Raw genomic sequence first — 27,232 nt, 5'->3', positions numbered from 1 at the left:
GGTAAACTGTATTACTCATAGTCTCTGAAGTTATCCTGTATCTTTCTGCCTTTGAACTTATCTTTTTGTTTAAATGTTACCATCTTTTAAGATTCAGTTAAACTATCACCTGTGAAATTAAGTCACTCTTGAGCCCTCAACTTGAGGTTGTGAGTCTTGCAAGCATTTAGTTTGTACATCTCAATAGGATTTTGTTGGGAGTAGCACAGAAAAATACTTCGCTCAGTTGTTCTCTGTTGTTTCTAATTGCTAGCAATACCTACTTCCAGCTCCTAAAACAAAGCTAACACATTTGTTAGTAGTTTCTTCTCAACTATCTTATTTATTGGGAATAGTTAATTAATAATTCTGGAGACAATTTAAATATCCTCTTTTATGAAATTCTCAAAGTATAGCATTGTGTCTTCCTGTTTACCACACTAAACAATTACAGGATTTTTTACCTTTCTTATTTTTCATAGATACTGACCACCTATAACATTCCATGTAACATTCAGCTTTCAGAAAATTGTTAGAAAGTACTTGGAAGAAACACTGCTGACTGGGAAAATAATTTCAATATGTTTAATAGACAAATTTGTATTATTCAGAAAAGTTGAAGAAGACAAATAACCCAATGGAAAAAAGCAAATGGACAAAAGATATGAATACCTAAGTCACAGGAAAAAGGCAAATAGCAAAAAAATCATATGAAAGCACTTATCTTAGCACTTATCTATGAAATTAAAAATATTATTTTCATCCATCCAAATGGAAGACATTTTAAAGATGGGCAATATCAACTGCTGGCCAAGGTATTGGGAAGATGATCTCTTACCTTGTTAGAGTCCCTCTTGTTGGGGGGGATCTGGCTGTTTTTATTAAGTTTTCTAGTCTATACTCTCTAACAGCCAGCAATTCTACTTAACTATACCTCACCTAAAGAAACAATGACACTTAAGACCAAAGAAGCATGCACAAACATGCTTAATAAAGCATTTATTTTTAATGATGAAAATTAGAAATTAATGTCCAGGATTCTGTCATACATGCTGACTACATAATCATAGTATAATGTAGAATTCTATGTAATGGTAGAAGTAAAATATCAGGACATATTACGGACTCAAACATATGAGTTTAAAAAAATTGAAAAAATGATAAGTAAAATAGGATACAATTTGATAGGATAGGATTTGATAGGATACAATTTGATAAAATAAGATATTCAAAATAAAATACCACATATTTCTGTTGTTATATTCATTTATATATATGTATATAAATGAGTGTTAAAGCTACCTAACCAGCTTCCCTTCCAGAGAAGGAAAAGCAAATTGGCTGTAACCTAACTGTCTACAGCATTCTCCTCAACTTTACAAACATATACAAGCAGATATTCTATTCTTCTTTGAGCTGATTTTACTAAATTAGGTTTATATTGTATACATCTCTGCAAAGCTCTTTTTTACTTTTGGCCATGTCACCTGCAGGATATTAGTTCCCCAACCAGGGATTGAACACATACCCTCTTCAGTGGAAGTGGATTCTTAATCACTGGATCGCCAGGGAATTCCCTGCAAAGCTTTTATTGCAACTGAAATATTACTTATTTCATGAACTTACCAGAAATCACTAGTTAATATACAAATGCCAGTTCTATGCTTTCTAACTTATGCACATCTACACAGAGATACACACACATACATGTGTCATAAATAAGGAGGTAACATAATGTTGGGTTCTATTTTTTAATGTCACAGATTTTTCTTATTAATTTGCTGGCTTCTCCAACTCCCACTCCCTTATTATGGCCACTCACATATTTTCCTTCCCAGACAATCAAGTGCAGCAAACCATTATTCACTGTTTCCTATTGTTCTCAATATTCACATGTCCATGTACATTGCTCATAAACAGACTCACACATAAATACAAATACATACATATTTATAAACATAGTCTATGCACATAGACTATATAATCGAATGCCTATAAGAATAGGATACCATGTGCTTCTATCATTTCACTTTCTAAGCCCTATAATATCACATAAAAAATCCATTCACATCTATTGATACAGCTTAAAAATTCATTATCTATGATGCTTACATAATCCTCCTTAGTGTGGCTGTATCCTAATTTATTTCACAGTCTTCAAATGAGGGGTATTTGTTGTGGTTGTGGTTAGAAGTCACTGAAAATATACACAACTATGTCTTCGAATACTCTTAGTACTTTTATTTCAATACAATAGTGTCTCTAGAAATTGAACATTTATTTAAAAAAAATTCTCCAGGATAACCAAGGACAGATGGGAGCCACCTGTGAGAGAATAGGATTGAAAGATGTTTGGGAGTCAGACACACAGCATTTTCATGGTTGTATTGTCAAGTCTACCACAGAAGGGCTTTAAATCTGGAAAAAAAAATAAGTTATGGGTGAGTTTTCCCAATGTTATGACTATCCCCTATTGATGAGGTAGGTAGTTGGGACATAGAAAAACTGGGTAAGATTAAGGGGGCATTTCATGCAGAGATAGGCACAATAAAGTACAGAAATGTTATGCACCTAACAGAAGCAGAAGATATTAAGAAGAGGTGGCAAGAATACACAGAACTATACAGACAAGATCTTAATGACCCAGATAACCACAATGGTGTGATCACCCACCTAGAGTCAGACATCCCAGAATGTGAAGTCAAATGAGGCTTAGGAAGCATCACTGCAAACAAAGCTAGTGGAGATGATGGAATTCCAGCTGAGCTATTTCAAGTCTTAAAAGATGATGCTGTGATGCTCTCAATATGCCAGCAAATTTGGAAAACTCAGCAGTGGCCACAAGACTGGAAAAGGTTAATTTTTCATTCCAATCCCAAAGAAGAACAATGCCAGTGAAAGTGAAAGTCACTCAGCTGTGTCCATGGAATACTCTAGGCCAGAATACTGGAGTGGGTAGCTATTCCCTTCTCCAGGGGATCTTCCCAACCCAGGAATCGAACCAGGCTCTCCTGCATTACAGGCAGATTCTTTACCAACTGAGCTATCAGGAAAGCCATTGGGAAGTAAAGAATGTGGTTTTTCCTCAGTCTGACCATCCACAGACAAGCCTTATAACAGAGGGATGTCAGCTGTTTCCTAAAGTGTTTTATCCAGGGCAAGTCTTACCACATTCAGAGACAAAAGACTCCCGCCTTGAGAAACAAATATTAAGATTAGTGAAAAAAAATCATACTATTACAAGATGGGTAAATAGAAATAAAAATGAAACACATGCATTCATTTTAACCTACAAGCAAGAGAGATTTTAAAAATAAAACAAAATTCATTTTATGTTTATGAAGAATTTGAAATAAGTTAGAGAGCTTGACATGTGATGATTCTTAGGTTTCTGGGTGGATATATGAAGGAGACAAGATGATGAGTTCAGTTCTTGATTCATGGGTTTTGAATAGTTAGTTTGGGGACACTCTAAGGAAAAGTATCAAGTAGAAGGCTGGATACATAGGTCTGGTGCTCAAAGATTGTCTTGGATATATACAAATAAGGTGGTAATTTAACCCAAGAAATCAATTTCTAGTTGGCTGATGTGCCAAGAGTCTCCAAAGTGACTGCAGGGATAAACAGCTTTTTACGTGTCAAAAACCTGAAATCATCAGTGGTAAAGAAGGTGAGATTAAAGAAAGGGAGAAAAGACATTACTGTTAATTACACTTCTTTTTTATATTTGAAACTGCAGTAAGTGGTGAAAAGGTAAAACGATGAAAAGAAAGTAGTTGCTTTCATTACCCAGCCATGTCTGATGATTTAGACATTTTAAAGGTGTGGGTGCTGCTCTCTGATTTATTTCATATTCTTCATAAACATAAAATTAATTTTGCCTTATTTTAAAAATCCCTCTTGCTTGTAGGTTAAAATGAATGTGTATGTTTTATTTATATTTCTATTTGCCCATCTTGTAAGGCTAGTCAGCAGATGGGTCAGGCTATGGAAAAACCAACAGCAAAAGAGAGAAGGCCAAACAGTGGGGTGAAAGGATTCTATGCATTATCTTCTGGGCTGGGACTCAATAGTGGGACTTGTGTATATCCCAGTGTAGAAGTAAGAACTCGCTATCGAAGACATTGATGATCATGGTGTGTATTTTAATTGCATAAAAATCATTTGTTGATAAATAAGTAATGAAAATATCACATTCTATTGGTCTATTATGAATTTTTAATATATCTATGAAGCATTCATATCTATATCCAAGTTAGTGAGGGAACGCCAATCTGTCCCAACAATACATATTTTTAAACCAGAAGTATTTCACTGCTTTTGGCATATGCTCTGAACTGGAGAATTCATCCTAGTAGTCTTTGTGAATATTATAACTCTCAATATATAGATATAAAGGATTGAATAAAAATAGTGAAAAGCAAAAAGAATAACATACAGGTAAAGGTAGTTAACTCAGATCTGTTTACTCTCATCTCTCTATGGACATAAATCAATTTTAGAAGGTCAAGAGAATTTTTAGTGTACTATTTTCACTTTGCTACACCTGGAAAAATACAATTCAAGCAAATTCATATAGGATTTTCAAAGTAATTCATTTTACAGACTACGTTGTCAGAGCCCACAGTGAATTTTAGGGTGACTTAACCCTTCTGTGATGTGAGGGGATAAATCTGATGGTCACATCTGCCAATGGTTTAGCTCTAAATTTAAAACTGTCTGGCCAGGTATTAAGCTACATTACCTTCAGCTCCACCCAGTGTAACTTACTGTGGCCAAAGCCCCAAATAAATCATTAAACTTACCTCTGAGCAGCATTTTCCAAAGTGTTTTTAGCAGAAAATCCATATTTGTCCAGGTAAATATAGCATCTTGGTTAGATATATATTGGAAATGCTCTCCTTAATATAGTCAATGACTATTCTTAAATTGTAGGATTTATTAGAGCCTTTGATGCACTAATACATGATGATAACCCACAATGATCTCTAGGAGATAAATATTTTATATAACTTTTCTCCACCCACACTTAAGATCATACAACACTTTTTGAAACAACATCTACTCCTAATACCTAAAAGAACATGAGTAAACAGCAGAAAACCGTTTTTAAAACTTCCTTATATGAACCACGAGCGATTCAGTAAACCAGAAATAGGTCTAAAGGACATGTGGGTTGACAGTCTGTCTCAGTTCTGCTCCAGCTCCCTAAGCAGCTCCGATTGTCCACCCGTGAAATGGAAATGCCTTAATGCCTGATGTTTGCCTTCCTGGACTGAGGATTGCAAGGTGGAGGGCCCAGTATAGGATCACTCGCCGAACTATGGAAATTACTTGCATGTCTATCAAGATTTTAATGTTTATTATTTTTGCTTTGCCTTTATTTCTAGTAATTTGATAAATGGGGTTTTTGACTGGGCTTAAGATAAATGCAGATATAATGTTAATAATGCCAGAGTATTTATCCACATAAAAGTTTAATGGAAGTGTTTTGTGCATTCATTAAAGAATCATAGATTATCACAATTGTCTTGCTCTGCTCTCATGGGAGATATGAAATGTTGGTAATTTAGGATTCACTGAAAAATTATAAATGCTTAAAATTAAATCTAATTCAGTGCATTAGTCAAGAAGTTTGTGCTGCTGAGTCTGGAGGTCATTTCAGGTTACCGAAAACTTCCAGACACTTTAATAGGCACTGAGGATAGAGAGATGAAAAAGACCCAGTGAATTCTCTGATGAAGTGGTCAGAGTAGAAGAATAATCTGGCCCATGTGGGGTTGAGAGGAAAGGGTGATATACTTGGAGGAGCTTCCAGTTTTGCTGGTGAAGTGGTCAGAGTGAAAGAGTAATCCAGTTGATGCAGGTTGAGGAGAAAGGGTGATGTATTTTAATCAGGAACATGGATGCAAGGAGGGCAGGTCAGGGGACAAAGGATAAGATCGATGAAGGAAGAAGGGTGGTAACAAGACCCAGGGGACCTTGTACACCATACTGAAGAGTCTGGATTTTTTCATACAGACACAAAGAAAGTCAAAGTGGAGCAGAAAGGTCAACTGGAAGACAATTCCAACAGTCCAGGCAATACAGCAGAAAGGCCAGATTTACCACTGAACAACAGGTGTTCATCAAGGAACTCATGTGTCCATCAATACTTGGACTCTACAGATACTGTGATGAACACAACAGCTACTCTCTGCCCTCTGGGCACATATAACTCAATGTAAAATATGTGAATAATTAAATAATTGCATGTATGCAAAAAGCTACACAGTCCATAGAAATCTCCAGGCCAGAATACTGGAGGGGGTAGCCTTTCCCTTCTCCAGGGGATCTTCCCAACCCAGGGATCGATCCCCAGTTTCCCGCATTGCGGGCAGATTCTTTACCAGCTGAGCCACCAGTGAAGCCTAAGGATACTGGAGTAGGTAGCCTATGCCTTCTCCAGCAGATCTTCCCAACCCAGGAATTGAACGAGGGCCTCCTGCATTGCAGGCAGATTCTTTACCAACTGAGCTATGAGGGAAGTCCAATGTAAAATATGTGAATAATTAAATAACTGCATGCATGCAAAAAGCTGTAAAGGAAAATTTAATGGTGTTACTAAAACATGATACAGAGTCACCTAACCTTTTCTACAGAGGCCAGAGAACGCTTCTCAGGGTGAGCAGGATCTAAGATGAGACAAAAATGAGCAGCAGCCCTAGCGTCAGTCAGATAAACGTGTTGGGGAGCATGGCTGGGAAATTGCCTACGTCCAGAAAAATGCAACTGACAAGAGTCAAGGGAGAGGACTGCATGCTAAAAAAATCAAAGAGATCTCCAGCATGGCTAGAGCGAAGAAGGGTTAAAAGTGGTTCGAGATGAGGGTAAAGTGATGGTAAAGGCCAGATATGCAAAGCATTAAAGGTAAATATAAATGCTTTTAGATTCTATTCTAAGGTTAACAGGAAGACACCCAAAGATTTTATGTATAATATAGTTTACATTTGGAAACAGTATCCTGACTTTTGTCTAGAGGATAGAGTTGAGATTCTAACGTGGTTATGGAAAAATTAGTTAATTCATTGTAAGCTCTAACAAGGCAGCTGCAGGCGTAGTTGGCATAAACTCAGTGTCCAGCTGTGTCTGGTACATTGAAAGCACTCAACATATATTTGTTGCATGTTTAGATAAATGAGTGAGATTATCTGTTATTTTTGTCCATTTTTATCCAACCCAAAATTTTCTTAAACAATAAAAACTGTTTTTCAAGGTCTAAAGCTTTTTGTTTTTGGCAAACATCTTCACTGTAGGGCAGACAATTTCATTTTCTCTGAATGACCTTGAGGCATTAATTCTAAAATGTCTAGAAATATTTTTAGTGTGTCATTTGGATGACAAATGAAAAGGCACATTGCTCCTCTGAGTTCCCATAGTCTCGAGAAGCATAGGCCAATAAAAAGAACAAACATATAAATGGATATTATTTACTGGAATATACTAGTTCTCAATTTGTATGAGTCAATTTTCAAAAGTATACATAACTTTTTATAACAACTTTATTGTTATATAATTCATGTACCATAAAATATATTCTTTTGAAATGTGCAACTCAGTGAATTTTACTGTGTTAACAGAGATGTGCAACTATCACTCTATTTAATTTTACAATATTTTTATCTCTCCCCTGCAAAAAATCCTATACACATTAGCAGTAATTCCCTGTTCTTTCATCCCCTCTCCAATCCCTGATAGTCACTAATCTATTGTCTATCTCAGTGACTTTGCTATTCTAAATATTTCATATAACTAGAGTAGCATAATATGTGGTCTTATGTAATAATTTCTCTCATATAGCATATTTTCAAGGTCTAATCACTGTAGCATAAGTCATGTAACAGGTATCAGTATTCTTTTTTATTGCCAAATAACATTCCATTGTATATCCATAAAACATGTTATTTTTCCATTCATCAGTTGATAAGCATTTAGGTCATTTCCACTTTTTAACTCTTATGAATAAAGCTACCACAAATATCCATGCATTTAAGTTTTTCAAACATATGTATTCAATTCTTTTGGGTATATTCCTCAGCATGAAATCGTCAGGTTATATGGTGGCTTAGTGGGTAAAGAATCTGCCTGTCAATGCAGGAGACCACCTGCAATGCAAGGAGACCTCAGTTCTATCCACAGGTCAGGAAGATCCCTGGAGAAGGAAAGAGCCACCTACTCCAGTATTCTTGCCTGGAAATCCCATGGACAGAGGAACTTGGTGGGTTACAGTCCACGGGATCACCAGAGTCAACCACCACCATGGTAACTCTATGTTTCGTGTTATGAGGAACTGCCAAACTGTTTACCAAAGTGGCTGCAGAATTTTATAATCCTTCTAGCAACGTGTGAGTGTCCAAATTTCTCCACAGTCTCAACAACACTTGTTACTGTCCATCATTTACATTAAAGCCATCCTAGGGGCTGTGAAGTATCACTGCTTCCTTGCGATTTTGATTTGCATGTCTTCAGGAACTGGTGATGTAGGATATGTTTTCATACGTTTATTAGTCATTTGTATACCTCCTTTGGAGAATGATTCTATAAATTCTTTGCCCACTTTTATTAGGTTATTTTTTATTGATATGTTGTTTAATTATATTAACTAGTAACTCCATGTAAACATTAACTTGGAGAATACAGTATATGACAAGGATGTCTTATTCCTGATTTTAAAACAAATGCTTCTAGTAATTCCATTTTGCTCTGGAATTATATAACAGTTCTAACATTTTTTTAGTTTTCTGTTTCTATTATGCTTAACCTTTAATTTGAATGCATATTTCTATTATATTTGTATCTTACTTCATGGTTACATGTATGCTGACGCTATTTGGCACCATCCTTAAAGATATTCAGTATGAAGTGCATCCTTTATTATTATATTGTATACTTCATTTCTTGTTTGATTTTTCTTTTTGTTTTCTATTTATTCTTGGAGAACACCTGCTCTAACTCTCTACTGATCTGTTTAAATCAGCTGACCGCATACATGGCTCCAGGCTGGGGAAATGATCCAAAGATTTCCAGCCAGAGTATCAGCAGACAGATGAGGGAGATGAACAGGCTCCAAAGCAGAGCAATAAGCAAGTGTTTAAGAGGTTTTCATCCATGGGAAATAAGTTCTATTTTTTTCTTGCTAAACTATACAGGGATAAGCCTAGAGATTGCATAGCCTACCTTGTTACCTCTTGAGGACAGTCTGCCTGAAGAAAAAACCAAGACAGACCAAAGCTTCACTGAGAAGTAGAGAAGCATGCTGATAACATTTATAAGGATCTAAATCAAGTTAGATCTTCAGTAATTTGTATATTTCAACTTAGAGTTGTGTGATTTAATAATTACCCCACCTTAGGAAGGTTTAAATGAATTTGACTTTCTGTCACTTTCAAAAAATCTCATCCATTATGATAACTTACCTAGAACACTTTTTTCCTCCATGTGTTATATCCAAGTATAATTTTTAAGAAGATAAAAACATGTGACTCTAAAACTAATATATGATGAGCAGTTGTGAAATATTTGTTCAATTCCTTAACGAGGGAATAAGAGCACAGTAAAGCTGTTCGAAAGTATCTACCAGTGTTAGAGTCAGTGAAAGAGGGAACTCTAAGATTAGTTGTAGAAGGTGATTAATATTTTTCAGGTAACTAAAACAATAACTTTCCAGTCTTCTCAATCAGAAAAAAAAACTTGTGATTTAATAGGAGAAAAATTATTTGCAATATGTCAATCTTATGTTAAATAACATCTAACATTACAGAGCATAGTATGATCCTTACATTAAGCAAAAGACTAAATAAAAAAGGAAAAATTACATATACCTAGAGACAACTCAGGCTTCCCTGTTGGCTCAGACAGTAAAGAATCTACCTGCAATGCAGAAGACCTGGGTTGGATCTCTGAGTTGGGAAGACTCTCTGGAGGAGGACATGGCAACCCACTCCAGTATGCTTGCCTGGAGAATCCCCATGGACAGAGAATTGCTGGCTACAGTCCATGGTGTTGCAAAGAGTTGGACACGGCTGAGCAACTAATCACACAGTACAGCGATGAGTCAGTGGTGGCCCTATTAAATCATAGAAACACCATTGAGTAATATTTGCCTTCTTATCTTTTTTGGATAATTTTTCTCCATACTTACTACTTTATTGAAGGAAGTTATAACTGCCTATCATTTGACAATATGGTAGGTTGTTTTCAGAATGCTTCTTTATCCAATTCAAGGGTAAAGGCTTTCTAACCCTAGATTAAAACCTGGAGGTTACCTTGAAATGTGACCTCTTCCCAACTGTGATATCCAGCATCACACATCTACTATTGGTTGATGGGATGAAGTGGGATCTCCTTCAAATAAGACTATTCATATTATGTAGACAAATACAACTCAAGATCATTGATGAGTTTAGTACATCGCCTAACACTGACCCTCTTGTACCCTACCATGCCCTATCCCTGGCTATTTTTATCACTATATTTCCCTTGAGTGATTTTGCCACCAAGAATGCTCCATCTACTTATTCTAGGCTCAAAATGAACACAGAGATGGCTGAAATGGAATAAGGAGAGAGTAAGCTTCAGTTTTAAGAGCTGGGACAGTCTGCCTGTCCCTGCTGCTGAAGTGTTGTCAGCCACCAGCCCTGGGGTCCACGCAGGTCCTGTGGGCTCAAAGAGAGAAGAAAAGCAGAAGGGGGCAAAAGATCACAGATATACTTCACATTCTTGATATGTAAAGATTTTGAAAATTCCTATGATTTCTTCCTTAGTTGTCAAATGTCAAAACAGAGAAGTGAGTTGAAACCCTACCCAGGACCCATCATAAGGCTGCCCACACATTTGCCCCACACACACTCAAGGCCAGCCAAAGACCAAAGGGACACTGAGAGTCAGAACCTTCTCTGACCATCGTGGATTGGGTTAGGTCTCCAAAGTCACAAAATGAGGAGTTTATTAAAGAAGAAGAGGATCAGCGGCCACTACTGGGGACCTGCAACCCTTCAGTTGGGAGCTTCCCAAACAGGAATAACTGCAGACAGAGGAAGGCATTGCCCTGCTTAGTTCTGGGGGCAGCCAGGAAAACACTTGGCATGGCCAGAGCTGCTGGCCATCCCCTCTGACCTATGGAGCCTAGTCCCTACCCTAGTATCATGGGATGTGACCATTGACATTGTGGATTCAGACATGGGGGCCACATCTTGAGAGGCACCATTTTTCTTGTCACTTCCACCATTTCTGATGTGAAATGTTCTGCTTTCTAGGCACCAGCGAGGTTCTCTGGGAAGAATTCTCAGTGCAGCGCTGTATGGTCTCTTCTGGCCATAGGAATTTAGCCAGCTGAGATGAGTCATCAGCGGTCTTGGGTGCCCTGGGGGTTCCACTGATGATGCTCTGTGTGCTGCTGATCCCGGAGACTCCATGCCCAGGAGTGGGAATGCTGCCAAGGGAGCTTAGTATAGACCCAGATCCCCAAGAGAGGCTGAGAGAAATGATGACTTTTATAGTCAGAATGGAGGTTGTGTGCTTAAAACTTTGCATTTCTGTGCATGGAGATACAAAGACTTGCCCTTCCAGGGGGGAAATATAAAATTACTGAGAAGTTTTGCTACTTTTAAAAGACTCTGGATACTTTAAATAAACCAGACTGGAAGCCAAACTTGAGAACTTACTGTAAGATATGGGAAAGGGGAAGGCCATGGATAAAGAGCTGAGATGCTACATTTCTTTACTTGGGCTTAAACCAGATACTTACAGAAAGCACAGGAAGGAGAAAAATCTAAATGTTTACAAGTTCAGCTGATGGCTGACATAAGCAAGACTAAATTTTTTTTAGGAAATGCATCAAAGTAAATGTAACAAGACTACAACCAAAACAGCCTTCAAAATCCATCAGAATGGAGAACAGCTTCAGATAGCAGCAACAGAAACTTTGGAGGTGAATTCCAATCTTCAGAGAAGCATAAAGCTGTTTTCATAAGACTTAAAAGTGGAAGGGAAGAATGGGTAAATATAATTTAGAAGCAAAGGAAAAAAAAAGACTCATAAAACTTCGCCTTTGGAGCGAGTTCTTAATAATAAAGACAGTCTGATCAAGCCTCTAAGTCAACACTTGCTAGAGGTGAGTGATTGGGCTGCTGTTCTTGTGGAAAGACAACATGAACTGTGGAAACCTGGAGCAGCATATTCCAAAGGCATGGAGACTGGAGACTTCTTAATTCATAAAGCCAAAAGACTGCTGATTTATGAGACTGATTTAATATTATTTCACACTCTCAAAACCAGGCAGCAAATGTACACAAAATTACCTGCAGAATCTAAAGTTATCAATGTACTTTAAAATTGTCTGCACTAAAAATCAATTCATTGCAAATCTCTAACCAAGAAGGCTTTGCTGCATTAAGAAAACACTCAGGTAGAAAGGGAACAGCAAAACTCCAACAGAAATAACACATCCTTGTTGAACTTCATCAAGGGAAAAAAAAATTTCATGCAGTATTCAATTTAAAGAGAATTTATTCCATTTAAGGTAGACTAGAGGTGTCCAAACCAGCTGAAAACACCAGTGCTACATATGAACTGCTATATACTTATGAAATTCAAGCAAAAATTATTTCAGAAAAATCAAAAAAGAATAGCTGGGTATTATTAAAACGTTTTTATTCCAAGAAGTCAAAAGCTTATATTACAGGAAAAAGAGTTCTGTTAGCTCAGAGAAAATAACGTGACAAAGCAGATGCATACATGATGCAAAAACTGAGCAAGAAATCTTTAAATTTCTTCAGAACCTTTAATTCTGAAAATTATCCTTCCATTCCCAATTTCGTAAAAAAGCACGTTTGATAGGGGCCTGAGACTACAACCAGGAACCCTCCAGACAACAGATCCCTGAGGAAGGAGAAGCATCTGGCTTTGATGGTGAGGGAATGGAAAGGACCATGCCAGACATCTACCAGTTGTCAACCCCAGGCTCCCTCCAGTCTGGCCAACTCGATCCTAGCTCAGTAAGTCCTCCAGGAGAGAAAGACAGAGCTGGATAGTTAAAATCATAATCTTAACAAGAAAGCATGTAAATAAATACTGAATAAAAAAGGGAGTCAAAAGCCTAGAAAGAAGGCAAGGAGTCAGAATAAAAGCCTTCATATAGCTGACAGCTAAGATGGCCAGGACTAGTCCCTATCTTCAACATATTCCATTCCACAATACCAGGCATGGCAACTTAAGATGCAGACAGTCATTCACCATAAGGGTGAACTGTCCAACAACTAGAGCTGTCCACAAACCTGATGGACAACTCCTCCTGGAGATCTTTGTCCAGATTTCCCTTTAAAGGACTTTAAGCCTTCATAAGACATTTAATAATTTTTTTTCTCAAGAAATTAAGTAGAAATAAAGAACCATGGTCATCAGTACTTAATCTTGAGTAATTCATACCATAGTCTTTTTCAGAAAGGTAAAAATCACAAGTTAATCATGCAACGTTCTCAAAGTTTTATGAAATAGCTATCCTTAAACTATGCAAGTTTGTTATCTAATATGTTCCTAAAAGAAATGTAGACTTACTGTGTATAAGGTACCTGAGTCTTGATTGGCCCTAATTACTGCCAATCATTTCAAGAGAGGTTATCAAAAGGCCAAAGTGACCACCCCTCGTCCCATGATTCACAAGTGTAGGGGCAAGTCTTCAAAAGGAGAAAGATTCAGATCTAATCAGACATGTAAAGAAAATTCTTACCAGCAGAGGTTAAAATATGATAGAACTATCAGTATATCATAAAATTTGGGTAGACAAATCAATGGACAATAGAACTTGCCTCTAGAGAAGGAATAGCAATCCACTCCAATATTCTTGCCTGGAGAATTCCATGGGCTGAGGAGACTGGTGGGCTCTGGTCCATGGGATCCAAAGAGTCACAACTGAGCAACTAACACTTTGACTTGCCTCTAGTCAGAAAATTCTATCTCGTTCAACATTTGAAAAGAACTAAATGGGCTTAGTATTGAGAAGAAAACCCACTAATTATTGCTATATGCTTTTCTGCTACCAATTCTGTAATAGCAAGCTCCCTGTAACTATTTAGCATCCAGAATTAAATGTGCAAAAACCTTTCAGAGATCTCTATATGTTAATAGAATGATGAGTTGGACCAAATGACCTTCTCATGGTCTAATGAATCTTCCTTCTCTCCTTTCCTTTTCTGTTAACTTATAGATTTTCCTATTTCCAGTTAGCCCACTATCATTAGATTCTGTCTGAGCTGCCTTTTACTCTAAAAACTTATATCTTCCCCTTTCAATTGCTTCTAATTTAATTCTTATGTCATTGCCTTTTCTCTTGTTAAGCTCCTGTATTATTTCTCAAAAGAAACAACTCATTTGAACAATCATAATAATTTGAACAATAATTTGAGAAATAGTAATTACAAGTTCAACATTAGGTCACCCCATTAGTTAAACAAAAATTAGGAAAAGGTGAACTTGATATCTTGTTGAAAACATCATCAGGATATATCAAATGACATTATGCTGGTATTTTCAATGAAGTCTTGTCTAGCTACTCATAAATTTTATCCACAGGTAGCTTGTTTTTAACCTATGGTCACAGCCCTTCATTCTCTGGTAGCCAATTACAAGGGTTTCCCTGGTGGCTCAAGTGGTAAAGAATTAACCTGCATGGTAGGAGCTGTAGGTTCAATCCCTGGGTCAGGAAGATCCACTGGAAGGGGAAATGGCAATCCATTCCAGTATTCTTGCCTGGAGAATCCCATGGAGAGAGGAACTTGGTGTGTGTGCTACAGTCCATGCATCACTGAGAGTTGGACATGACTGAATTGATTTAACATGCATGCACACAGCCAAGTACAAAAATATACATGAATGAAAGCTCCTAAACAAAATTAACTTTGCTTCAGAAATAATGCCTTCTTGGCTTTGTGTAGATTGTTGCAGGAGATCACTGAGAGGATGTGACTGCTGGTTCACTCAAGAGCAGGACCCAGGCAATCAGAGGCTCCTCATCCATCTACCACATCCTTGAAATATATGGGTCACCCACCATTCCCACACTAGGAGTGGTTTCAGGGACACAGCCTTGAGAGACTAATGTGTTGCCTTAGTTTTTCCCATAGTCTCTATTATGTACAATTGAATATACATGATTTTTAGGAAAATATATACCACATTATTGAAAAAACAGAACAAAATTTAGTGTTTTACTATAAATAATCCAGGCTATTATTTTAATTTTCTTTTCAATTTATATATAAAGATATCAATGAGATACCTAAAAATACATATCAACTTATTAGGCTTTCATTTTACGGATTCAGATAAATATAGATGTGTAGAGAAGTAGTGATCAGATATCCCTTTTCTCAACAACACAGTTTAATTAGAGTGCATTAGTGTGTACAATGCAGACACTTAAATGCAATATTGATAGGTTTTAAAACTGAAGTACGTAGCCATCCTGAAGTAATTTGGATGCAACCAGCTGAAACTATACTAATGGTGCAAAGGTAAGAGACGTGGAAAATTGGTTTTCTATTTAAAAATACAGAGTGGAACTTTTATTGTTAAAAATCATGCTTTGGAACCCAGTTCAGTTCAGTTGCTCAGTCGTGTCTGACTCTTTGTGACCCCATGAACTGTAGCACGCCAGGCCACCCTGTCCATCACCAACTCCCAAAGTTCACTCAGATTCACGTCCATCAAGTCAGTGATGCCATCCAGCCATCTCATCCTCTGTCGACCCCTTTTCCTCCTGCCCCCAATCCCTCCCAGCATCAGAGTCTTTTCCAATGAGTCAACTCTTTGCATGAGGTAGCGAAAGTATTGGAGTTTCAGCTTTAGCATCATTCCTTCCAATGAACACACAGGACTGATCTTTAGAATGCACTGGTTGGATCTCCTTGCAGACCAAGGGACTCTCAAGAGTCTTCTCCAACACCACAGTTCAAAAGCATCAACTCTTCGGCACACAGCTTTCTTCACAGTCCAACTCTCACATCCATACACGACCACAGGAAAAACCATAGCCTTGACTAGACGGACCTTTGTTGGCAAAGTCATATCTCTGGCTTTTCAATATGCTATCTAGGTTGGTCATAACTTTCCTTCCAAGAAGTAAGTGTCTTTTAATTTCATGGCTTCAATCACCATCTGCAGTGATTTTGGAGCCCCCCAAAATAAAAGTCTGACACTGTTTCCACCGTTTCCCCATCTATTTCCCATGAAGTGATAGGACTGGATGCCATGATCTTCGTTTTCTGAATATTGAGCTTTAAGCCAACTTTTTCACTCTCCTTTTTCACTTTCATCAAGAGGCTTTTTAGTTCCTCTTCACTTTCTGCCATAAGGGTGGTGTCATCTGCTTTGGAACCCAGTGCAGGCTTAAAAACACACACTTTTTGTGGCAGCAATTCCCATGATGCTGACAGTTTCCCTAGGAAGGTCCCTCTTCCCAAAGAAACACAGATATGTGCAACTACACACAGCTATTTTAGAAAGTAGCTGAGTAATTATTACACATCAAGCAAATGAAAAAATTCCCACGTGGAAACAGCACAGGCTGAGACACATACTTGCTATAAACTCCACACTCAACACAGTGCCAGACTTTCTTAGAGGGGCACCCTCAACCCCCAGCTGTGGGGACACAGCATACTGAAATTTATGAGATGCAGCAGAAGCAGGAAAGTTTATAGTGATAAACACCAACGTTAAGGAAAAAGAAAGCACTAAAATGAACAACCCAACTTTACACCTCAAGGAACCAGAGAAAGCACAAACTAAGCCCAATATTACCAGAAAGAAGGGAATAACAAAGATCAGACAGAAATAAATGAAATAGAGACCAGAAAAAAACAAGAAAATATCAACAAAATTAAGAGCTAATTTTTGAAAGAGAAGAAAAATGACTAATCTTTAGCTAGAATAAGGAAAAAATGAAAGAAGACTAAAGTAAATGAAATTATAAATGAAAGAGATTTACAACTGACACTATAGAAATGCAAAGGACCATGAGATTATTATGAACAATTATAGGCCAACAAATTGGATAACCTGAAAGAAACGGATAAATTCCTAAAATTAAGATCCTACCAAGACCAAGACATGAAAAAACAGAAAACTTGAACAGCACCAATAATGAATAAGGAGATTTAATCAATAATTAAAAAGGAAAAAAAAAACTCTTACCAAAGCTCAGAACTAGATGGTTTCACTAGTGAATTCTTTCAAATATTTAAAGAAGAATTTTACTTTCTCAATTGTATTTCCATAAAGCTGAAAAAAACCTTTTTATTTCTACAATGGTATAGAATCAACATTCAGTTGAGCTTCTTGGTAACATTTATTCCATTTAGAAAATATTAAAACATTGAAATTAACCCAGATGCTGCATTCTTGTTTCTTTAATAAATTAAAGCATTCAATTATAGAAATAAATAATGTTCTAAATTTAATCAATAGGAAGTATACTTTTAAAATACTGTTTTTATTTACAGAATGAATACATGATTTCCTATCAAATATCATGCAATCATTTAATCAGTTCCTACCAAGAAAATCATTCTGCCATTTCCTCATAATGAAATTATTTTTATCAAAGAATTAGCAATTAAAATCATCAATATTAAAACTCATTGTAGATTTCAAACTAATGCTCTTTAAAACTTTTAGGTTTTTCTTTTCCTTCAGGAAAATCTTCACAATTATCTGCTTACATTAAATGCCCATTTAAAATACTTTTTGATTTCTATATCACAGTTTAAGAAAGAGGTGTTCATTTTAAAAGTATTTAAAACATCAGAGAAATCAATAATATATTTATAAAGAATATAACATAATAATAATTAGTAGGCTTTAAACAGTTATCTCATAGAAAACCTAAACTCATTTTAATCTCAAAAGAACCCTGTGATGTAGGTACAGTTATTGTTCCATTTTACCAAAGAGAGCTTCCCTGGTGGCTCAGACAGTAAAGCGTCTGCCTACAACGCAGGAGATCCGGCTTCAATCCCTGAGTCGGGAAGATCTCCTGGAGAAGGCAATGGCAATCCACTCCAGTATTCTTGCCTGGAAAATCCCATGGATGGAGGAACCTGGTAGGCTACAGTCCATGGGGTTGCAAAGAGTCGGACACGGCTGAGCAACTTTACTTTTTACCAGAGGAAACTCAAGAAAGATTAAACAATCAAGTTCCCAAACTCACAGCTAGTAAATGGTAGAACAGATGGGAAATGTACTCAGAGATTAGGACTTGTGTTTTTAATCTTCATACTTCAATGGTTCTCTGTTAATACTTTATTAGATTTTTGTCTTAATCCTCAGACAATTACAAAATTAAAACATTCTAAGTTAGATTTTGCTTCTTTAATGGTTTAAAAATAGAAGATATTTATGATTTCCTCAGGAAACCAATAATTTTTTTCCAGTTGAAATTCATCCAACAGAAGTAAGATGCATCAGGTACCCCTATGGATTTCTTAAAGTGGATGGATACAAGTATTTACTGAAGACAATATTTGAAAGTACTAGGTCTCAGAGATTGCTCTGGGAATGTGAGAAAGTCATTATTTTCTGGCTCACCAGTAATTTATTTTGAATTTATTAAATTCACTGATGTGTGAACTGGTTATCAAAACTTGATAAACAGCTTATAAATCACTTTGAACTTGGCAGAAATAAATATTAATGAGTCAATTTTCAAGGAATTTAATGTCAGTTTCTCCTTCTGTCACCATAAGTTAAAGAATCTCAGTTGTTTTATTTGAAAAAGAATCTACAATTCATTAGTAATAACTGATGTTTTTCAAGATAGTTATAGGACCATTTATTATATGAAAATAGAATTAATTGCTTAAAAGAAAGGAATGCTCTTTGAAAATTCCACCAAGGAGTTTCATATAACAAAAGTGTTGCTTAAAATATATTTATAGAACACAAGTTTGATGATGATTTTAATCCTTTAAGATAGTAAAGTAACCTGCTTCACCAAGGTTTGAACAGCATTGGCCCCAGAGTTCGAAAAGAGAAAAGCAAATTTCTCAAGGACCAAGTAGCTGCCAATGTCAGAGCCATATCATATTGCACTTAAACCATCATTTCCTTCTTTACTCAGGATGAAACAGACTCAGAGGGTTTTAGGAAATTGTTCAGGCCACATGAATAATGAGTAGCAAACTCAGGATTTGAAAACAGGCTGTGTTTGACTCTTCATGATCCCATGTTCTGTAACACACCAGGTTCCTCTGTCCGTGAAATTCTCCAGGCAATAATACTGGAGTGGGTAGCCATTCCCTTCTCCAGAGGATCTTCAGACCCAGGGATCAAACCCAGGTGTCCTGAATTACAGGCAGATTCTTTACCATCTGAGCCACCAGGGAATTCTGAAAACATGTCTATCTAACTACAAACTTATGTTAGTTTAGCCTTTGAAATTGAAAAAAAAAAATTAGATAAATAATAATATACAATAATTTTCTACGTGGTAGATTTTAAGGATACAAAAAGGCACTCCAAGGCTCCAAAAGACAAAATAAAAAGAATCTTAAAAATCTGAGTATCTATCTACCTATCTATCTATATATAAGAAAACTCTGGCCCCAAGAGGTTAGATGGCTTGTCCCAAATTAATAATTCAAATCTGGGCTTCATTTCAGATTTCCTGTACTTGTTTTCCTTCTGGAGATATGCAATATCATAATATTGATATTTTGTTTCCTAGACCTAAATGCTTATTCCTCATTAACTATGAAGTACATGAAATCTTAGAAGTCTTTTGAGTTGGCTTATTATATGTCTTGCAAAAGTTCTGGTACATGTATGATCTCCCTAAAGGGATGAGAGATTGCAAAACAACCAGGACAACTGTATATGGTTGGGAACCTTATTGGCTGTGTAAGGATACCCAGGTGAGTGGATTGGGAGTGAGAGCTGAATTCCAGCTCACATTCTACCTTCAAGTTCCATCCACCTAAAGAGGGTACCATTTCTAATTTGCATGAAGGTACCATATTGGCTCATACGGTGCCAGGAGGACCTTAAAAGTTAGGAAGGAAGTGGGGTGTATATGCCTGGACATTAAGGTCCTCATATCCAATTTCTATTGGAAATTAATGAAAGCAACAGACTTACAAAGTCAATAATGAGAGCGTTTATTAATTCAGTAAATAAGGGCCAGGGTGGGAAGATGTATTCTGTTATTGCTAAGGAGCATAACTTTATTTCAGGACAAAATATTTAGGATAAAGAGCAGCAGCATGTTCTACTTCACTGTATGGGATATGAGAACTATTACTAAAGGTGCCTGAGAATATTTCTACAGAATGTGAGAGAAATAGGAAATCTTATGTCTTTTGGTTTGATTATTTTGCTTATTAAAGCCTTCTTGGAATAAAACACCATGATGCCATATACATCATGGTTTAAAAAAATCGTCATACCATCACTGTCCCAGGTTCTGGAAAGTCTCCAAAGAAACACTTTTGATAACAAGTCTTCATTTAATGACTACACAATTGGTGTTTTCTATTTGAAAGCTGAATACTTTTGAAATACAAACAATATCCATTTTTGGAGTACCAGGCATTATACTAGCTAGTATGCCTAAATGATTGCCTATCTTCCCCAAAAAGAATACTCCAAAAGTTATTTGTTACTATTTTCTTCTTGTCAATAAGAAAACTGGGGCTCAAAGAAGCTAAGGGTCTTGAGAATTAATGGAAGAGTGCAGAATCAAATTTATGCTGGTCCTGATTTTAAAACCAAACCTTCTTTACCTCACTGAACTAATCCAATAAGAAGGCCACTACTTAGAGGAGAAACTGGTATTTTAGCTAACCAAAATTTTGATGTGTCATGTAAAATATATTTAGAATTGAATATGACAATATGACTACCCATGCATTCTCCCACTATTTCATAAAGTATTATTAAGCTGTCATAATTTAAAGTATATAATACTGTGATGAACATTGGGGTACATGTGTTTCTTTCAATTCTGGTTTCCTTGGTGTGTATGCCCAGCAGTGGGACTGCTGGGTCATAAGGCAGTTCTAGTTCCAGGTTTTTAAGGAATCTCCACACTGTTCTCCATAGTGGCTGTACTAGTTTGCATTCCCACCAACAGGGTAAGAGAGTTCCCTTGTCTCCACACCCTCTCCAGCATTTATTGCTTGTAGACTTTTGGATCGCAGCCATTCTGACTGGTGTGAAATGGTACCTCATTGTGGTCTTGATTTGCATTTCTCTGACAATGAGTGATGTTGAGCATCTTTTCACGTGTTTGTTAGCCATCTGGCATTGAAACATAATATCATGTAAGAAATGAATCACCAGTCTAGGTTCGATGCAGGATACAGGATGCTTGGGGCTGGTGCACGGGGATGACCCAGAGAGATGGTATGGGGAGGGAGGTGGGAGGTGGGTTCAGGATTGGGAACTCATGTACACCCGTGGTGGATTCATGTTGATGTATGGCAAAACCAATACAGTATTGTAAAGTAAAATAAAGTAAAAAAAAAATAATAAAGTATATAATGATGTGCTTATAATCAACTCACTTAATGTATATAGCTAATTGTTGCACTCTAAGAAAGCAGGAAATTTTGAGTGGATGCTTACCTGTTCCGATAACTTCTGTCCATCAAGGTGAGCCTGCATCACAGCATCATTAACGAGCAAGTGGAAGTTCAAAAGCACGTGTTCAATGTCATAGGTCCCATGCATGGCATCTGACAGCTCTTCCAGTGACCGGATGTACACATGCCAGTGTGAGTTAAGCTCTGCCACATGTGCCAAGCAGCCTCTCACGACGTTGAGGCAATACCCCATGCAAGGCTTAGTGAGAGCCAGGCCTTGGCAGTGTGGGCAGTACTGCATCCTCAGCAGGGCTCTGCCACACTCTTTGGAGAAGTGCAGATGGTCTGTGGTATTGATGACTTCAATGCCCAGGTTCAGCGCCTGCAGAAATGTGCGACTGGGCAGCAGTGACCGCCCCATCTGTCCCAGCACTCTTTTGGGAATATTACCAAATGGGCTAATGTCCCGGCGGGCCATCCGGATGCATTCTGAGTATTCCAGGGAACTGTCAGTCACACCAGGGTTAATGAGATGATTGTAGACCAGAGGGAAAAGACTGTCAAAGAATCTGTTTACAAATTCTTCAGGATTAACATCTGCACCAAATAAATAGAGCCCTACATCAGTGAAGAGCTCCTGGGTGGAAGCTGCAGCCTCTAGGGCCATGTTCCTGTAGGTGTTGCAGAAAAGTATGCTGGTGTAATTTTCTGCTTGTCTGATGAGAGTTTCAAGGGTTTCTGTAACAAAAGCAGAAGTAAAGGATGAAAAGGCTTAGTATTCATATTAAAACTGGTCATCCATCTGCTCCACACAGTAAATGAGCTCAATGCAGCAAACCTAACCTAAGGATCTAAATGATCAGCCTATTAAACCCAATTGTGCTTTCCCAGGAAAATGACTGGTGGAAGGTGGGCATCATGCACAACACACACATTTTATAGATAGGTATTTCCTAGGATCAAACACAAAAAGTATAGAAATCAAAAAGAAGTTATGGGTAATAGTGATTTCTTATTAATTTTATTCATAATTGTTTATAACCCACAAATGATAAAAAAGAGTGTCACTAAGAAAACAATTTATATTCATGAGTTCAATCTTTACTAAAGAAAATGACATTAAAATTTGATTCAACATCTACTGTACTTTTTATGATTTCTCTCTTTTTCTTTTTTTTTTTCAGAATGAAAGCTGTTGCTGCTACTGCTAAGTCGCTTCAGTCGTGTCCGACTCTGTGCGACCCCAGAGACAACAGCCCACCAGGCTCCCCCGTCCCTGGGATTCTCTAGTAGATCATAAACTAGTTACTGTAAACAGAGGTTAAATTTCCAAATGGAAACCTGAACATCATCATGCCTCCTAGAAGGTTCAGATTAAAAGAAAATAAAGCATTTCATGGCTAAACCATCCTTAAAATTGTCAAATCTTGTTAAGAAGTGAGAAAGTCCATCAGTTTCAAAATTGACGGAAATAAGTGTGTGACCACCTTCTGAACTGTCTTGTGATCTTTTGTTTTTATCATCTTATCTTCAAGGACTTTACTGTGGGATATTTTATTATCTTATTTCTTTAACAAATGCTTCCAGGTCAATTTTTCCACAGAAAGAATGAAGAATAATTCATCCACAAATTAAAGGAGGCTGTAGTAATCAGCAGGGCTCCCCCGGCGGCTCAGAGGTGAAGAATCCACCTGCCAATGCATGAGATGTGGGTTCAACCCCTGGTTTAGGAAGATCCCCTGGAGAACCCACTCCAGTATTCTTGCCTCAGAAATCCCATGGAGCCTGATAAGCTACAGTCCATGGGTTCACAAAAAGTCAGACACAACTTAGTGGCTAAAGAGCAGCAGCAGCAGCAGTAGTAATTAGCAAGTAAAAGCTGTATTTCAAAAATGATAGCTTTAGGCAACAGCCAATCACCTTGGATATCCTAGCAACTACATTTCAAAATTAGCCTAAATATGATACTAGACTGTGTCAATATATAATTAGCTATAAAATACATCAATAAAATTATCTCCCATAACCACAAAATCTTACAGTAATTTTAAATTAGGTTGTAAAGACCACATCAAACCATTGATATATTACAAAAAAAGATGAAATAACAGTAGAATAAAGTGAAATGATTAAAAAAAAAAAAAACAGAGTTACCAGGAGAGCTATTAATGAAGTGAAACTTTGTCATTAATATACCATAATATCCTAAAAACCAGCAAAAAAATATTTTTTCATAGAGAATACATATAAGACACAATATACTATGTATTCTAATTCTGAGATGGATTCGTATTGAGTCCCCGGCTTGAGTGTGATATATCAAAGTGCAGGCTATGGACTAAATGAGTGTCCCCTCCAAAACTTCTTATGCTGAAAGTTAATTTCCAATGGAATGGTATTTGGAAATAGAGGATTTGGGAGAGTGACTCGACCTGGGGAGCAGATCCCTAGTGGATGGGATTAGTGACCCTATACAAGAGATCCCCGGGTGTCCCCTTGCCCCTTCTACCAAATGAGGTCATGGCCAGAAAATGTCCATTTGTGAACCAGGAAGTGAGCTTTCACCAGACATGGAAACTGCCAGTACCCTGCTAAATTTCTGTTGATAAACCACCCAGTCTATGGTATTCTGTTATAGCAGCTGAAAATGAGACAGTGCCTCTACACTACAATCTAAGGCAAGCAACCCTTTTAAAGAAGTTGCAACTGTATTACAGCACAGACACTTCAAATAAGAATTTTTTTAATTTAATGTTTAATGCACTTTGATAAGCTTCTATTTTTATGGCAGTTAACACAGAAGTGATTAAACAGTAACATATACCTAGGCAGGACTCCTATGCTTACCCACGCCTCTCCAGCACCCACTATGCTGTATGTTAAACTATGTATAAACTACACACTGTGCATGTGTGCTAAGTTGCTTTAGTCGTGCCTGACTCTTCGTGACCCTATAGACTGTAGCCGGGCAGGCTCCTGTGTCCCTGGAATTCTCCAAGCAAGCATACTAGAGTGGGTTGCCATGACCTTCTCCCAGGGATCTTCCCAATCCACGATCAAACCCGTGTCTTGCGGCTACAGCATTGCAGGCAGATTCTTTATTGTCTGAGCCACCAGGGAAGGGTTCAGTTGAAGTAAGATACTCTGCCAATTGAGATTGTATTAAACATGAGGTTTTCCAACTGCCCTGATCAGCGGGGTTGTATGGGGAAACTACAAATCACGGTGTCTCTGCACTGAAATTCGGGAGTCTCTATGTGACAATCAGCCTGGGTTAGTCTTTTGGCTTGACTTGGTTTTGAAACTGCAATTACAGGTTATCTATGACATGTCCTCTCTGCAAGCATTCCACCACAGCAGTCTGACCTCAGAGCTGCAATCTCTACCACTACACTGTTTCTAAAGATCCACAGGAGTGAATGTGAAAGGGAAATTAAACCTTTGTGGTTGGAACTAAAATAAAACTGCTAAGATTATATTTTTCAATAATACTGGATCATTTTTCTCAGCAATTTATGGCTATGAATTGTGAGGCTCCAAATTTAAAGCAATGCTTGCAAATAATTTAAGCTTTTTTAAAAGATAAAATAAGGATAGATGTAAAGAAATCCATATATCACAGTCACCTTTACATGCATTCCACCAAGTTTTCTAAGGCATGTACTCTAGAGGTATGTATTTGTGTTTGATACCTGCCATATGCCCTGTATGGTGAATGTAGAATGCTAGCCTAAGCAATACAAGTGTTACATCTGATTTCTGCTGACTCTGAATGATGAACAAACACACAATATTTTTTTTTAAATATACGTAAAAAATAAAACCTTATAAATTCCAGTCCCATTAAATTATAACCTACAATGATTCAGGTATATATGGAATTTATCTTTTTGGTTGCATAATTAGTAGGTTTAGCAAGTTAATTTATTTTATAAAAGCAATATTGGGAATATATTTAATATTTAGGAGCATTCATTCAAAATAAAAATGAAGATATTAGTTTTAATATTGTTGTTTCTTTATAGGACTGCACTATTGGCAGTAAACTAAGTTGACTACTGTTTGAGTTAGTAATTAAAAAATAAATTTCTATTAAAACATCTACAATCTTTATTTCAGACTGGTTTTCCTCTGATTCAGCTTTATTATTTAAACAAAATGATTAAAATCTGGGAAAAAGTTTACAATCATATTACAGCAACACTTAAAATTTTCCCTTACTATTATATACATTAAAATTTTAGTTTTCTTAACTATATATTAATTTTACTACCCCTTTGAATAAGAGATTGCACACTCTGAAATATCAACATTCTGATTAAATACTGAACACAAAATGGCTTTTAAAAATACTTATTTTACAATATTCTTCACTATGCAATTAACTCATCACAATATAAGGATTTTTCTTTCAACCTGTGTTGAATCTAATATTGACATAGTCCAGTTAACTGAATTCCCTAAACATATACTAGGCATGCATTTTTGAATGTGTCCTTTGAAATGTTCTTAAATCCAATCAATGATGAGAACTGTTGCTCTGTATACATTTCTTCTTTAATGCCTAGAGATAAATACACTTTTGTCAATCTTTGGACCTAATAAATTCATAAATTTTAATTTATAAACGTATCAGAAACTGAACAATCTAGAAGTCAATAATTTGGATGATTTTGTTAGTGATTTTTCTGAAAAGTTTATAAAGTCAAAGTCAAATTTACTAAAATTATTTGTTTGTATTAACTCTGAATTTGCTAGAATTATCACTTTGTTCTACTGTTTACTATGAAGTTGTGTCCTTCCATTTTATGGAATTAACATGATTTTAACAAGAATTTAAACTTGTCAAAAGAATTGTCAAATGAACAAAGTATTTTGCATCTCTGTAAAAGAATAACCAACATTTAAATCAGCATTTATAAATCCAAAGATAGGATGGGTACTGAATAATTAATCAAATCTACTTAATTATTAAAAAGAAACTATATATTTTTTGACTATAAAATTTTAATAAATAAAACATATTCCTTACTCAAGCTATATAAGTAATAGCTTTTTATTGATGTGCCAAAAACTGTGACATATTTAGAATAAACATTTGTAACATTTCTTTAAAGAGTTTAAGAAATAGCCTAGAAAAAATTATCTTCTTGCTGTTTTTCCATTGAGAATTTCAATAAGCTCTTCTTTTCAATGACACCAGATTAAGTCTACCAAGACAGCAAATTTTCAACTTTCCTTTTAATGCCTAAGAATGATTGATTGAATTGAAAACTGCAATCTAATAATTGAATAAAAAACAATATCTCCCAGCTTTATGAGAAAATTAATTTATGTATTATCTCATTAAGTAGAAACTGAATTTGGAATGCATGAAGTTTTTCTTCATCTACTTCAGTTTTCAACAATAACATTGTGAAAACTTAATAACAAAACACCTATAACTAGAAATTTTATATTAACTTTTTCCAGCACACATTCCCTTTAGAGACATTTTATTATAGGTACAAAGAACAACTGACATTTAAATCAACGATTTAAATTTAAATAAAGCTAGTAGAGAAAGAAAAGTCAAATGATTTGAAATTGAATTTGACAAATTGCAAAATGAGTGAAGATTTACACTCAGGTAGGCTTTT

General features: G+C 36.4%; 1 protein-coding gene across 1 annotated transcript in view; it reads right to left on the bottom strand.

The window, feature by feature from the left end:
* GPC5 (glypican 5) overlaps positions 1-27,232 on the bottom strand; it is a gene marked incomplete at its 3' end in the record, with an annotated part of 835,169 nt that overhangs the window by 513,511 nt on the left and 294,426 nt on the right. Inside the window, exon 3 of the mRNA XM_068984785.1 lies at positions 21,637-22,331. Within this exon, the coding sequence (XP_068840886.1) occupies positions 21,637-22,331 (695 nt within the window). The remainder of the gene's footprint in view (positions 1-21,636; positions 22,332-27,232) is intronic.

This window comes from Capricornis sumatraensis, chromosome 12 (genome assembly GCF_032405125.1).
Source record: "Capricornis sumatraensis isolate serow.1 chromosome 12, serow.2, whole genome shotgun sequence".
NCBI lineage: Eukaryota > Metazoa > Chordata > Mammalia > Artiodactyla > Bovidae > Capricornis > Capricornis sumatraensis.
This window is presented reverse-complemented; position numbering and strand designations above follow the sequence as displayed.